The following is a 13,487-nucleotide window of genomic DNA, read 5'->3' as shown; positions in this document are numbered from 1 at the left end:
CTCTGAGTAATGCCCTATGTACCATTATTACCTGGAAATAATAAGTGGAACCCTGTTTCGGGCATCCAGGTTTTGCTTTGGTGAACTTTTCCCTCTGTTGCCCCTTCAGGAGCCAGAAAATGTTTTAGATTTAGTCTTGAATTAAAAACGTTCTTCAGAATCTGTTCCCAATTTTATAGTGAAAGATTATGGTTAAATATCAGGAAGGCATGTTGTGACTCTCAAGGGCCTCAGCTGTTCCTGTAGGAAAAGTACTGTAGGATCCTAACCCAGGACCAGTATTTAGATACGGTTCTAGTCATAGGAATTCCCTATTTATCTAAAACCCTTTTGGCTAGACACAGTGGCATACCCCTGTAATCCTAGGCACTCAGGAGGCTGAGTAAGGAATATCACAAGTTTGAGGCCAGCCTCAGCAAATAGCGAGACCCTGTCTCAAAAAATAAAAAGGGCTGGGGGTGAAGATCTGTGTAAAGCCCTGGGTTCAACCCCCAGCACAAAAAAAAGAGAAAGAAATCTTTTATTCTTTATTCCCTGTACTATACTTGAAGAACAGTAAATGTTCTTTCTCAGTAAAGACAGACCCCCAAGGAACCACCACAAGACTACAAAGAGGCCAACACCAGCGACCCTCTAATAGCCTAGGCACAGACTAGGACTGTCCAACCCTGTCACTCCTCTTGTGACCTTGAGCAGCCCTTAGGCATTCTAAGACTGGTTTTAAAACTGTCTTTAGATTTCCTGATTCATGCCTCAGTAATGTAATAGCTGAAATATTCTTTCTTTGGCTCAAACATACACCATGTTGTTTTCTTCCCAGTGTGGTTCAAAGGGCTCTGAACACTGCTGTAAGAGACCTTTAACAAAAGGCCTCTGTCCAACGCCATGTGCCTCATTAGCGCATAGTGTGCCCCCACATCCACGTTTTCTCCTCTAGTCTTCGCTGTGCCGAAACTCGAGAGCAAGCTGTGGTCTCTCTGCAAGTGCAGGTCAGCTTGTCTGTGACTGCAGACGAGGCGGGACTTCCGGGTGCCTGGAGTGCGCCTGCTTTTTAATAAGGCAGGATATCTAAAAGTGACTTGATTTTGTATCTTCAAGTAGGTTTTCATGTATTTTTCACAGTTGTTAGATCACATCTCAATTCTGGGGGGCGTGGTAGCAGAGGTTTGGAAAAGAGACATCAGACTAAGGCACCAAATACCATCACCACTGATAATTTCCCAAAGTAACCAGCGGGCGATCATACCTGGCCTCTGGGTAGTATATAAAATGAATTTCAAAAATAAACCAGGGAAAGTGAGTGACCATGAACCCCAGGGCTGGACATGTGTTCACTATACTATTTATTCAACTCTTCTGAAATTTTTCATTAAAAATGCTGAAAAACATGGTTGTTGGGATGAGCCCTCAGGCTTGGTATGGGACAGTGGCAGTCTGTCTCACAGGCCACTTCCTGGCCCTGGGCAAACAGCCTGACTTCTCAGTCTTGCCCTTCCTTTCCTCAAAGAACACCACCATTGACAGGCGGAGTTGAGTCAGGTGGACTGGTGGGTCTCCTTTGCTACGGAGGTCGAAGCAGCCTCTACCTCACTCGCCACAGCTTTTGGCTAATTACTGCTCACCAGTATCGAGGAGTCCCAATATATATATATATTTTTTGTTCTTTTAAAGATAAACAAATTCCTCTGTGGTGATCAAGAAAGATGGGGTATGTTGAGTGTGGATTTGTAAGTAGTTGATGTTTAATCTTCATTTATCCAAATTACCAAAGGCTTGGAAACCTACCATCAACATATCACATTTTTTGCTGGTCTTTTGTTTTGTTTTGTTTTGTTTTTTGCAGGGGGTGCTGGGGATGGAACCCAGGACCTTGTATACACTAAGCATGTACTCTACCACTGAGCTAGAACCCCAACCTTTCTTTTTTCCTGCAGTGTTGGCAGTTGAACCCAGGGCCTCACATATACTAGGCAAGCCCTCTACCCAGCCTTGAGCTGCATCCCCAGTCCTATTTTAAAAAGTAATTTAGTTACTAAATTGAAAACCAAAAAAAAAAAAAAAAAAAACAACTCAGTTGAAAGACTTTATTAAGAGAAAAATGTTTCTACTGTCATAAGAACACAAAATATCACCATTTTAAGCCAGTAACTTGACATTTGAATTGAGAGGACACCCCAGGACACCCAGGACGACACCTCTGGTGTAGACCACAGTGCCGTCTCGGGGCTGCGCTCCAGGCTGGCTCCGCCCACAGCGCTGCCTTTTCTCAGCCCCGGTCCCGGACCTTGGCTTCCCTGCTCGTCAGAACTGCTGGCTTCTGTCGTGTCTTCACAGGTGATCAGGGAGGCAGCTCTGGAGGGCCACCCTGCTGACAGCCGCCAGGGCCACAGCCGCCGGGCAGCCTACTGCAGGACCTTGCACTCTTGCAGTGGGAGGCACAACAGGAGCCTTGAGAGGTGCAGGTGCGAGGCGACGCCTTGTAGGACAGGGGCTTTCTCGTGGTCACAGGAGAAAACAGGGAGCCTGTTCCCCAACTCTGAGTCACACTGCAGTGACGAGCAGAAATGCTCAGGAAGCAGGAGACGAAACGCCAGCACTGGGACAGTCCTGGGAACACAGCTGCTGCAGGTGTGGACGGGCGCCAGCGAGCAGGAGTGCAGTCTGCACAGGTGTGGCTCACGGAAAGCGGGCGCCGGGCATTCTGGGGGAGAGCAGACCTGCAGCGGGCAGAGCATGGGGAGGAGCATCAGCCACAGTGCAGAGGGCCTGCCATGGCCCAGAGGACACCAAAGACCTGGCACTCCTCGGTCGGCAGGAAGAGGTGACCAGAGACCTGGGGTTCCCGGCCTGAAGGCCCTCGGGCAGGAGGCTGAGAGGCGGGAGGGGGACACTGCTAGAGGAAAGCCATTTAGCGGGCAGAGGGCAGAAGACATGGAGTTCAGTTTCGGGCCTGCTGACCTTAGGGAATGGAGGAAGGACCATCTGGCCATTATGTAGGAGCAACAGACAGTGCCCAGGAACCTGGCAAGAGCAAGAGCTGGCAGGGGTGAGCTGGAAGGAACGTGCACAGAGGTGCACACAGGAGAGACAGGAAGAGGGCTGAGGACCTGACGGACAGGAAAGGGAGGTTTGTTTTAGAAGGACCAAGATGCTGAAAGGCAGCCAGCAACTGGCTTCCCTGTGAATTTTGAGACCACGGACTTCAGGAGACTCTGGGAGAAAGAACCTTCTTGTATTTATGTATTTATTTTTGGTCCTGGGAATCGAATCCAGAAGCACTTTACCACTTAGCCACATCCCCAGCTCTTTTTCATTTTTGAGACAGGGTCTCTGAATTTTTGAGGCTGGCCTCAAACTTACAGTCTTCTGTCTCAGGCTCTGGAGTCAAGGGGTTCCTGGCGCCTGAGAAAGTACGTTTTATAGAGGAGAGCCGTGAGCAGGGGCAGGAAGCAGGCTCCGGCCGACTGCTGTACCCAGGTCGCGGGCAGAGGAACAGATCCCCCACGGAGGAGAAGGGCAGCTGAAGCTGCAGCAACCTGAAGGAAGAGGGTGAGCGAGGCGGGACAAATGGACACAGCACAGCCTCGACTTCCAGAGGTGCAGCATGGACATGGCCTGTTCCCCAGGACGCCACCTCCTAGCGTGGAGGGAGGGAACTACCACTGCCAGACAAGCACCCAGGCAGAGCGTGAAGGCCGAAGGCACTCTGGGTGCAGAGCTCAGGCTCTGCACAGCTCAGTCCTCAGCCAAGGGAGGCCGGCGTGCATGGGACTGCATGGCAGGGGTCAGGTCGTCCAGTGAGAGGTCCTGGAGGTCACCACGGAGACAGAGGAGTAGCCTGTGCAGAAGCAGATGGTGAGCTCACCCAGAGAGCCTCCGCGAGGCAGCACACTAGAGGGCAGGAGGCTGGGAGATGTCCAGGGCCCAACAGCACTGCTCGGCAGCGGCCTGCGGGCTCCAGGTGCGAGGGAACAGCGGCGAAGCAGGCCAGAAGTAGCGGAAAGTTGAGAAAGAAAGCAGAGAGCAGGAGGGAGGAGGAGACTGGCTGGAAAGGGTAGGGAGAGCCGCAGCAGGCACTGCCGCCTGAGCTCTAGGCAGGCCCTGCTCCCCCAGGGCAGGACCCGAGGTAACGCACGCAGAGGTGCTGCTGTGGGGGGACAAATGGGACCCAGTGAAGCCCGGAGGCAACGGGCTGGAGACGCGAGGTGCCACCGAGGCGCAGTGGCCTGGGCTGAGGCCGGGTCTCAACAGTGAGCCGGAGCTCCCATACCTCAGAAGTCCTGGGGCTTGTAGATGGCGCAGTCGCTGCCCACGCCCCACTCCAGCCTCTGGAAGAGGCACACCGTGGTGCTCTCCAGCAGCAAGCCACTCAGGACGGCCAGCAGGGACAGCTTTCGGCTGATGCTCAGAGCCACTGGAAAGAAGAGGCGCCAACAAGCTCTCAGGGGCTTCAGGGACACTGGGGTGTGACCTCTGAGGGCGGGAGCCGTGGGGCAAGGATGTGCTGAGGGTGTGTGTGCGTTTTTATTCTCTACTTGTTTCCCTCTCTGGCATTTCCATCTGCAAACCTGGGTTTACCAAACCCAGCATTCGAGCCGAGAGGCAGTCCCTTCAACATTCAGGGAAAAATAAAAAGCAGGCTCTGGGGTTCCAAAGAGAGTCACAGAAGAGAACCACAGTCCCAGGGTCACATCTGCGAGAGGACAGCGTGATGGTGATGGCCTCAGGGAACAGGTAACATGGCGAGTGAAGAATGCACACCAGGCACACCAGGAGCGGGAGCTGCCTGATTACCTCTGGCCACGCCACTCAGCCCTCACAGTTCTGTGAACTCATTCCCAACAGAGAAGGACAGGGAGAGGCAGAGGACACACGCCGGTCAGTGCACAGCCTGAGCGCTGGCTGCTGCGGCCCAGGACCACGGCGCCAAGCTTCCTCGTGGGTGGGAGGCGGAGGAGGCACGCACCGCTTACCTCTGACGGCCTGGAAGTTTGACGTGAGCACGAACACTTTAATGAGCTTGAGGCACAGGGGGGTGTAGTCGTGCTCCCAGATGACGGCTGGGATCAGCAGGAGCTTCCCGTAGCTTGACAGCAGCAGTGCTTTAAGCAACAGCATAAAGTGGGGCTTTCTCTTTGCTGTCCTGGGTCCTTCTGCCCACAGGAAAGTAAAAATGCCAATAAAAAAGGCAGTTTGTTCTGGGAGGAAAGGGGAAATGAAAACACGTATGTCTCCATCCAAACCACATCCACTAACACAAGCAAACCTCGACTCCAAAACACACCTTGTCCCCTGATTCACACGGGATGTCTCAACAATTCCAGAGGCTGTTTCCCCTCGTCTTAAAGCAAGCAAGACTGGCCTTCGTGTCTAACTTGTCTGGCACGAGCTGACAAGTGCATGTCGACACTTTGCCCACACCTGTCATTGTCCCCTGAAGAACAGTAACCCCATGAGGACTGTGATGGCCGCGTCTGCGAAGGCTGCCACAGCAGGACCTGTTTCAGCAAGCTGGGGCGCAGGACCTCCAGAGGGGGTCAAGGGCCAAGGCAGGCTGCCGGTCTGAGGCTTGGCACTGCCCAGGGAGGCACGGCTGGGCAGCACTCTTCTGGTCCGCTCTTCCACTGGTCATGACATGACTTGGAATATTCTGTACCTCAAAGACTTCCCTTACTCATTTTAATAATATTTCTGAGTGTAATTCCTTATACTCCAGAAAATATTCTTGGAAAGACAGAGTCCAGATTAGTAGCTGCCCTGGCATCCCAGGGTCAGGGGACTATGCCATCTGTTCAGTCCCTACCCAACAGGGATTCGACTGTGCTGCTGTTGTGGGAAGGACTCAACCTTCTGCGTAGCCACCTACGTTCTGAGTGGTCTGTCCTTCATTCTGTTTTCCCCATCATCTCCAGAATCAGGCTTTCCTGGAACACGTGTCCTATTAAAGTCGTGTTATGGTTTAGTATGTGGTGTTGCCCAAAAGCTCATGGGTAAAAAAAGCAAGCTTGAGGGTGAAATGATTGGGTTACGAGAGCCTTAAGCCAATCAGTGAATCGATCCCAAGAAGGACTAACTTGGTGGTAACTGAAAGCAGGTAGGGTGTGTTTGGTGGAGGTGGGTCCCTCGGGTTGTGCCTTGGGGTTTATGTTTTGTCCTTGTTGAGCTGTGCTCTCTCCACCTCCTGGTGCCATGTACCCAGCTGCTCTCCTTCACCTAAGGAGTGGAGCTGGCTGTCTATGGACGTCGACCTCTGAAATAGTAAGCCCCAAGATAAACTTCTCCTCTAATTATTCTTGTCATGTCTCTTGGTCACAGTAATGGAAAAGCTGACTAAAATATAAATTGGTACTGAGAAGTGGGGTCGAAGGCTCCAGGGTGCTGAGAAGGCAGATGCACAGAGTCTACGGTCAGGAAAGTCTGGATTAGAGACAGGCACTTGGGAATTCCAAGCAGGAAGATGAGAACACCAGAGGAGTGATGATGGCAGAGAGGACACGAGGTCCAGAAATGTGACATTGGAACAGACTGGAGACCTCATACTACTAAAATAAGGTTTCCTTATAGCTGAGGGATTTATTTATTATTATTATTTCAAAAATTCTGTTTTGATATGGGGTCTCACCACGTGGCCCAGGCTGCCTGGATTTCCTGGGCTCAGCTGCAGGAGTAGCTGGGACTACAGTTGATACCACTATACCCAGCTTAAATTGAAGGACTTAGCAGCAGAGTCATAGAAACTGGTATTAAAATGGTTACAGAAATTAACAACATAATTCCGACACTACAAGGGCAAGTCACAAATCCAAATGCTGAAGAAAGGAACTTTCCAAACTTGAGTGTGTTTGGGGGGCAGCCAATCCCCCTAAGCAACAAGACAGTCAGGTTGCAAGCTGTCCTGTTAAACAGACGCACTAGTATAAAGCGATTGGTAAATGCATTGGGTAATGTCAGGTAATTATCAGTCTGTTTTTTTATACAGATGAGGTTTACATTATCTTCAAATTAGATAATCAGAAATTTAAAATCATAACTTTTGTTAATGTTTCAAAACATTTTATGAACTTTTTAATTTAAATATGACTATTTCTATGCATGTTTGTTAACAAATAAAAAAGAAAGTAGGTGATTTATGAACTCACCTAGCAGGTTAATGGTGGAGCTGAACATTTACTCTCAAGTGCTGCATTAACTATCTCCTCTTGCCACTGATGAAGACCATGTGTCTTAGTTTTGTTTTTTGCTATCAGGATCGAACCTAGAGAAGCTTAACCACTGAGCCACATTCCCAGCCCTTTTTTTTTATTTTAAGACAGGGTCTCACTAAGTTGCTTAGGGCCTTGCTAAGTTACTGAGCTGGGCTACCTTTGAATTTGTGATCCTGCTGCCTCAGCCTCTTTCTTGAGCACTGGAGTAACAGGTGTGCACCACTGTGTCCAGCATGCATCTTAGTTTTTTTTTTTTAGTTGCAGATGGACTCAATAACTATTTGTTTTTATGGGGTGCTGAGGGTCAAACTCAGTGCCTCCCGTGTGAGAGGCAAGCGCTCCACTGCTCAGCCCCAGCCCCAGCCTGCATCTTAGTTTTCATCAGAACAGTTAAGAACTAAGAAACCCAAGAGTGGAAAGGTGGGTGTCCCCTTACCTAAAGAGGCAATGGCAAACATCCTATAGAAGTCCCACTCCTTGGCATATCTGATCAAGTCATCAGGAGCGGTGTTCTGGGTTGAATCTTGAAGCTGCCACCACCTCAGGTATGCTTCGCAAAGCAAGCAAAACATGCAGAGTTTCCCATGGATCTAAAGGTCAAAGACACTGCCACTTAATCAGGTAAAGAACTCAGTTGTACCGGGTATCAATAGGCACAGCTGTAATTTTGAAGACTGTCCCCTATAGTTCATTTCAAATTTAGAACTGCCCAATTAAGTGGCCATTCTGAAAATCAGTGGTTCTTTTGTGATATACCGCCAGCCTTTTTTTTTTTAAACAGGGCCTTGATAATCTGAGGCTAGACTCAAATTTGCAATCCTCCTGCCTCAGACTCCCAAGTAACTAGGATTATAGGTGTGTGCCACTGTGCTCAGCAAATCAGAGGTTCTTAATCAGCAATGGCCATTGGAATCACAGAGAGATTTTTCAAATTACAAATGTCAAGGCCACAGTCCTAAGTCAAAATCTTTGGTACTAAAACCTAGACATGTACATTCTGTAGCAATTCCTAGGGGACCCCTAACATGTACATAATAAGAATCATTGCTTTAAAGAGCTCACCATTTGTTACATTTTTGACAAGAAATATATGTGACCCACATATAGATGCAGATAGCAATAAGAGAATAAATTTAATCTGAAGGGTCCATGACAGCACATGAGAAACTGCTGGTCTGAATATGAACTTCAAATGCCTCTGGGCTGGAAGAACACATATCAATGTATCGAAAGAAAACAGTTAAAAGGTAAAATAAGCTGGAAGTGCCTAAGGTTTGAAATTCTGGCTAAATGGGAACAACTAAGCAATAAGAACCACCCCCCATTTTTCTCCTATCAATCAAGCCTCCTCCCCTACTCTGTACAGGAGGAAAGAATGCATGCAAACCAGCATGATCCATCCCGACCCAGCTGGCTCTGAGACTCTCAGGGGGCACATAGCTGCCATGAACCCCCTGGGGAGCACTGACCACATGGTGGTGCCTGGACTTGGCCCTGGGAGACCTCAGCTTGGAAAGTCTCACCTCCCACTGGCCAACCAGGTGATCCTAGATGTACAGCCAAGGCTGAGAATCAATGCCCTGGTGAATTAGCTGTGGGGTGGGGTGGGGATAAATGAACTGCACTGCTAGTATCCACCTTAGTCCAAATTTAGGGTTGCTGAATCAAGCAAATAAAAATATAGGCCACCCAGTTAAATTTAGGTTTCACGTACACAACAAATAATTTGTGCAAGTATGTTCCATGCAATATTTGGGACACACTTACACTAAAAATTTTTCATTTGTTTCTCTGCTTTCCAAGGTACTGGGTGTCCTGTATTTTACCTGTCAACCCTACTCAAACTATTAAAGTGTTTATCATGCAAAATACTAGTTTATGTTTTGAAACATACTTAATAAAGTTGGACTTCTCTAACAATGTAATGCTGTTATTTATCTCATACATTTCCTTAGCAGCAGAGTGTAAAATGGAACAAATTATGCAAATTGTTTTTTTTCATAGTTTTCTTTTAATGTCTATTTCTTTTTTTTTTTTTTTGCGGTGCTGGGGATTGAACCCAGGGCCTTGTGCTTGTAAGGCAAGCACTCTACCAACTGAGCTATATCCCCAGCCCACTGTCTATTTCTTTTAGGTGTGATTCTCGCTATGTTTGGCTGTATTCTGTTCAGAATTGGTGAGTCTGTTTCAATAGGTAACCCACTGAAGGGCCACCACAACTAGTTGTTGGCATCTTGCCAGTGACCAAAGCTCACACACTGTGCATCCACATCTGTTACTTCTAGAAAGTTCCAGGCATGTTGAGAAAAGACCCAGTCTCCAGTCAGACTTTATCTTTTTTACAATATTCTCTTCAAAATTGTTTAGTCTTTTAAAATACACAAGCATCACCAAGTAACATTAAAAAGCTGCCACAACTCACGTTTATTTTGGTATTGAAAAGAATATGCCTGTAGGCCTGGGCTTTGCACAAAATAGCATTGATCAAGATGATAACAGGATCATACTCGATATATTTGTCTACAGGTTTTTGGCAGGATTTCTGAAATAACACAAGATTATGTTAGAACAAGCAAATTTATACATTCTGAAATCTTGATGGACTTCAAAATGACAGTTTATTTTAGACTTGTACACCAATAAGGTAATATCCATATTTAGGAATACTTCCATTCAGATAAAAATGTTCATCTATGTAAGATGTGGCTTCAGAAGTGACTACAAGCTTCTAGAAATACTAGAAATATGAATTTTAACCTCATATCTGGGAAGCTAAAAGAGATTCGATTTAAAGGCTAATCCCCTGAAGATTCTATTTTCAGTTCTACTTTTGATCTACAGGAATTGTTAAAAGTCAACCCTACAATGTCCTTCACTGATCAACTGTTGTCATTGGCCTGAGGGCCCCAGTGTTGCAGTCCCTGAAACATGACTTGGAGAAAGGTGTCCAGCCACTGTCCTACTCCAGGCTGCCCAGCCCAGGTCCCTGCATACCACCAACACCCTCCGCCGTCCGTAGTGTAGCAGAGAGACCGTGTTCCTCCCACATTTCTCACAGTGTTGCTGGAGAATACCCAGGCTTCCTTGTGCCTGCTGGCTCAGGAGTCTTGGCCAGGGTCCTGTTCTTTCCTCAGCTTCTGAGAAGACAGGTGTGTGGCCTGGGCCTAAGTCACCAAATCATCACTCCCCAGGCTTCCAAAGCATGTGCGGGGACATGGCCTTCCCGGAAGGTCCACCTGACACAATGTAGTCGTGTTCAATACCAGCAGAACACGGACTTGTGAAGTAGTGCTAGTTACAAAGCTGTGTCAGTGCCACAGTTCACTGCAAAAAGACTGGTGGCTACAAAATGAGACATTTTCAAACTCCGGCTACATGAAATAGAAATGAAAGAAGCAACCAGTATACAAACACACTGGGACAGCCTTTTAGTCATACTAAAACACTAGAAGAATATTAACTCTGTGCTTCAACACAAAATTGGATTTAATTCCAATTTGATGAGTTTGTCCACTTCATTCACGTCATTACAAGAAATAGGCTTGTTTGTTCAATCACCAAGTCAATCAGCAAGGGAGATGTGCCGCTCCCTCAAACTTAAATCCACATAATGAAACAGAGGCATGAGAAATTATTTAATGGATGAATGAATGAAAGATTTTGTGGGGCTGGGGACTGAACTCAGGACCTAGCACATGCTGGAGAGGGGCCATAACACTGAGGTGCAATCCTCATTTTATTTGAAAGAGAGTTTTGCTAAGTTGTCCAGGCTGGCCTGGAATTTGTATTGCTCCTGCCACTGCCATCCCCGAGGAGCTGGGATTACAGGTGCTTTGCCACCTTGCCTGGCAGGAGTTCATATTTCTTAAGCTCTATACCTGAGCAAAGAGTAAGGCAGTATTAAACAGAAGTCAAAGTTGAAAACCCCAGATTCATAACAAAGGCTACTTCATAGACCCCTCCCTGTGCTATTCCCGTGGAGCGCACGTCCCCCCCTTCAAGGTGAATGCTACCGTATTTCTAACTGGGTCCTCGCCCCTGTCCTTCAAAAGTTCTCTGACCCCATCTTCGGTCAGTATCACAGGTGCAATGCTGGGGCTCTGCACCACCGTCAGAAGCAGGCAAGCGAACCCGCAGGAGAGGCACAGAGCTCTTGCTCCTTCTGCATTCCTTCCTCCAGGCAAGAGTCGTGCCGAGTGGCTGCAGTGCGCATCAGGAGCTCTCCTTCTCAGTCGCTTTGAGGACCGGACACCTCCAAGACGCTAGACAATCGCCTGGAGCCACTGTCTGCAGCCTCCAGGACCTCGGAGTTGACAAGGGGAAGGCAAGCGTGCCACCACGCGACATGGGACGCGACCCCAGGAAAGGCGGCTCCCGGTTCCGCCCGCCTTCGTGGCCGTCCGCCTCCCGCCAGCGCGGCGGCCAGCGCTCCAGCCCAGAGCGCACTGGCCGGTCCCCAGTGGCGCCCCAGCGCCCCTCGAGAGGAACACCTCGGGGCCCCGCAGCCCAGCCCCGCCCCGCCGCCCGGCCGCGCTCACACAGATGGTGATCTTCAGCACGCCGTGGCGGTAGTCCCGGTACAGCTCCCACGCCTCCTGGTTGCACTCGATGCAGCGGTACCGGCAGGGGCCTGAGACGGCGCCCCCCGCGCCCTTGGCCGGCCGCGGCCCGCTGCGCCCGCCTGTTCCCATAGCCACGGGCGCCCTTCCGGTCTCGGGCGGAAGTCGCCTCACCGCCCCGGAAGTCCGCGGTGTCCGTGCGCATGCGCGGGCCCGGGGCGCGCGCCCGCGACTACCACTCCCGGCGAGCGAGGTCGCGGCGCCGCGCCCACCCGCCCGCCGCGCCGCGCCTGCGCTGTGCGCGAAGATGGCACCTGCCGGCCGCGGCGGCGGCTGCCGGGGCGGCGCGGGGGCTCGGGCGCCGCTGCTGCTGCTGCTGGCGGCGCTGGGCTGCGCGCGGGCCACCGAGCACTACTCGCCGCTGTCGCTGCTCAAGCAGGAGCTGCAGCACCGGCAGCAGCAGGACGCCCCGGCGGGCGGTGGCTGCCCGCAGTCCGGGGACTGGGCGGACCAGTACACGGCCGAGTGCGGTGAGTGGGCCGCGCCTCCCCGGGGCGGCGACGCCCCCTGGGCTGCGGGGGTGGAGGTGGCTTCGCTGGGAAAGAAGGTGGGCGGCGAGGGGGAGGGCCGGGAGAAGGCGGGCGGCGGGGTGCGGAGAAAGTGGGCGGTGGGGGAAGGGGGCTAGAAAGCGGGCGGCGGGGAGGGGGGACGCGGGGGGCTAGAAGGCCGGCGGGTGCGGAGAAGGTGGGCGGCGGGGAGGGTGGAGGTGGGGTGGGGAGAAAGTGGGCGGTGGGGTAAGGGGACTAGAAGGCAGGCGGCGGGGAGGAGGGGGCTAGAAGGCGGGCGGCGGCGGAGAGGGCAACTGTGGACGTGGACGTCCCTGGTCGCAGGGCCTGTGGTGCGGCCTGCCCTGCCGGGTGGCTGTCCCGTGTCAGGTTGGGTCCCTCGGAATTCCATCTCGGACAGAAGGGAGGGAGCGGAAGCCGAGCCCGCCCGGCCTGCCAGGTGTCTCCCTGGCCTCGCAGGCTGGCCTGCCGCCGGACGCGTTCATTCATTGAAGTCCGCGGCCACTGGTGTCTGGCCAGACGCCTCTGGGCGCAACGTAGACATGCGCATTTTTTTTTGTTCAGAGTTCTGTGATGCGTCTTTTAACCCTGCAGCCCTGATTCCCTTCTCTTTCCCTTATGTGTGGGGCTCCCTTACGGCTTGCCTTGGGAAGGGCCTGGGTCTCCCAGACTCATTAGGACCTGACTGGTTGCTTTTAAGGCGCCACAGGGTTGTTTAGCAACTTGTACTTGCAAGACAGTACCTATGTTTTATTGCAATGTCAAGATCAGGTTGTCTGATTTCCTTTTGGCACAATCTGACTTCCTGGAGGAATTCTCACTGAGGGTGTGTGATTTTTTTATTTTGTGGTAGGCCTTGGCTGCTAACAGTATAAATACTAGTAACTAAGGTAACTGGGCCAGTGTTGCACAGTGAAAAGGAATGGCCATTACCAGTGTTGCTGTGATCTGGGCACCCCTGTGCACACTGTGCATCAGTGGAGACTGCCTTGTCGTTCGGTTTTGTTTTCCTCAAATGATGAACAGCTGAGGGAGGTCACAGCATGCTTGCTGTGTACAGATGCTGCCATGAGGGCTCTTGGTCTACTGACCTCTTGTATTAGTCTATCAGAAAAGCCGGGGCAGCCTCCTTGAATGGCAGCCTCTCATCTCAGGTG

General features: G+C 50.9%; 1 protein-coding gene and 1 non-coding gene across 10 annotated transcripts in view; one reads left to right on the top strand and one right to left on the bottom strand.

Annotated features, from left to right (window-relative positions):
• Positions 1–9,243: 9,243 nt before the first annotated feature.
• Trnav-uac (transfer RNA valine (anticodon UAC)) lies at positions 9,244–9,317 on the bottom strand. The gene has a single exon. It is a non-coding gene; the product is annotated as a tRNA-Val (tRNA).
• A 2,410-nt stretch (positions 9,318–11,727) lies between these two features.
• Ttc13 (tetratricopeptide repeat domain 13) overlaps positions 11,728–13,487 on the top strand; it is a 56,068-nt gene continuing 54,308 nt past the window's right edge. For 5 of the 9 annotated variants that reach the window (XM_047520334.1, XM_047520333.1, XM_047520330.1 and 2 more), the window contains exon 1: positions 11,730–12,294. In XM_047520334.1, the coding sequence (XP_047376290.1) occupies positions 11,814–12,294 (481 nt within the window). In that variant the 5' untranslated portion in view covers positions 11,730–11,813. Of the gene's footprint in view, positions 12,295–13,487 lie in introns of all 9 variants that reach the window. The other 4 variants (XM_047520328.1, XM_047520331.1, XM_047520327.1 and 1 more) reach the window with 3 other exon arrangements.

The sequence above is a fragment of the Sciurus carolinensis genome, chromosome 12 (genome assembly GCF_902686445.1).
Source record: "Sciurus carolinensis chromosome 12, mSciCar1.2, whole genome shotgun sequence".
NCBI lineage: Eukaryota > Metazoa > Chordata > Mammalia > Rodentia > Sciuridae > Sciurus > Sciurus carolinensis.
The sequence above is the reverse complement of the archived record's forward strand: the minus strand, read 5'-3'. Positions and strand labels throughout refer to the sequence as shown.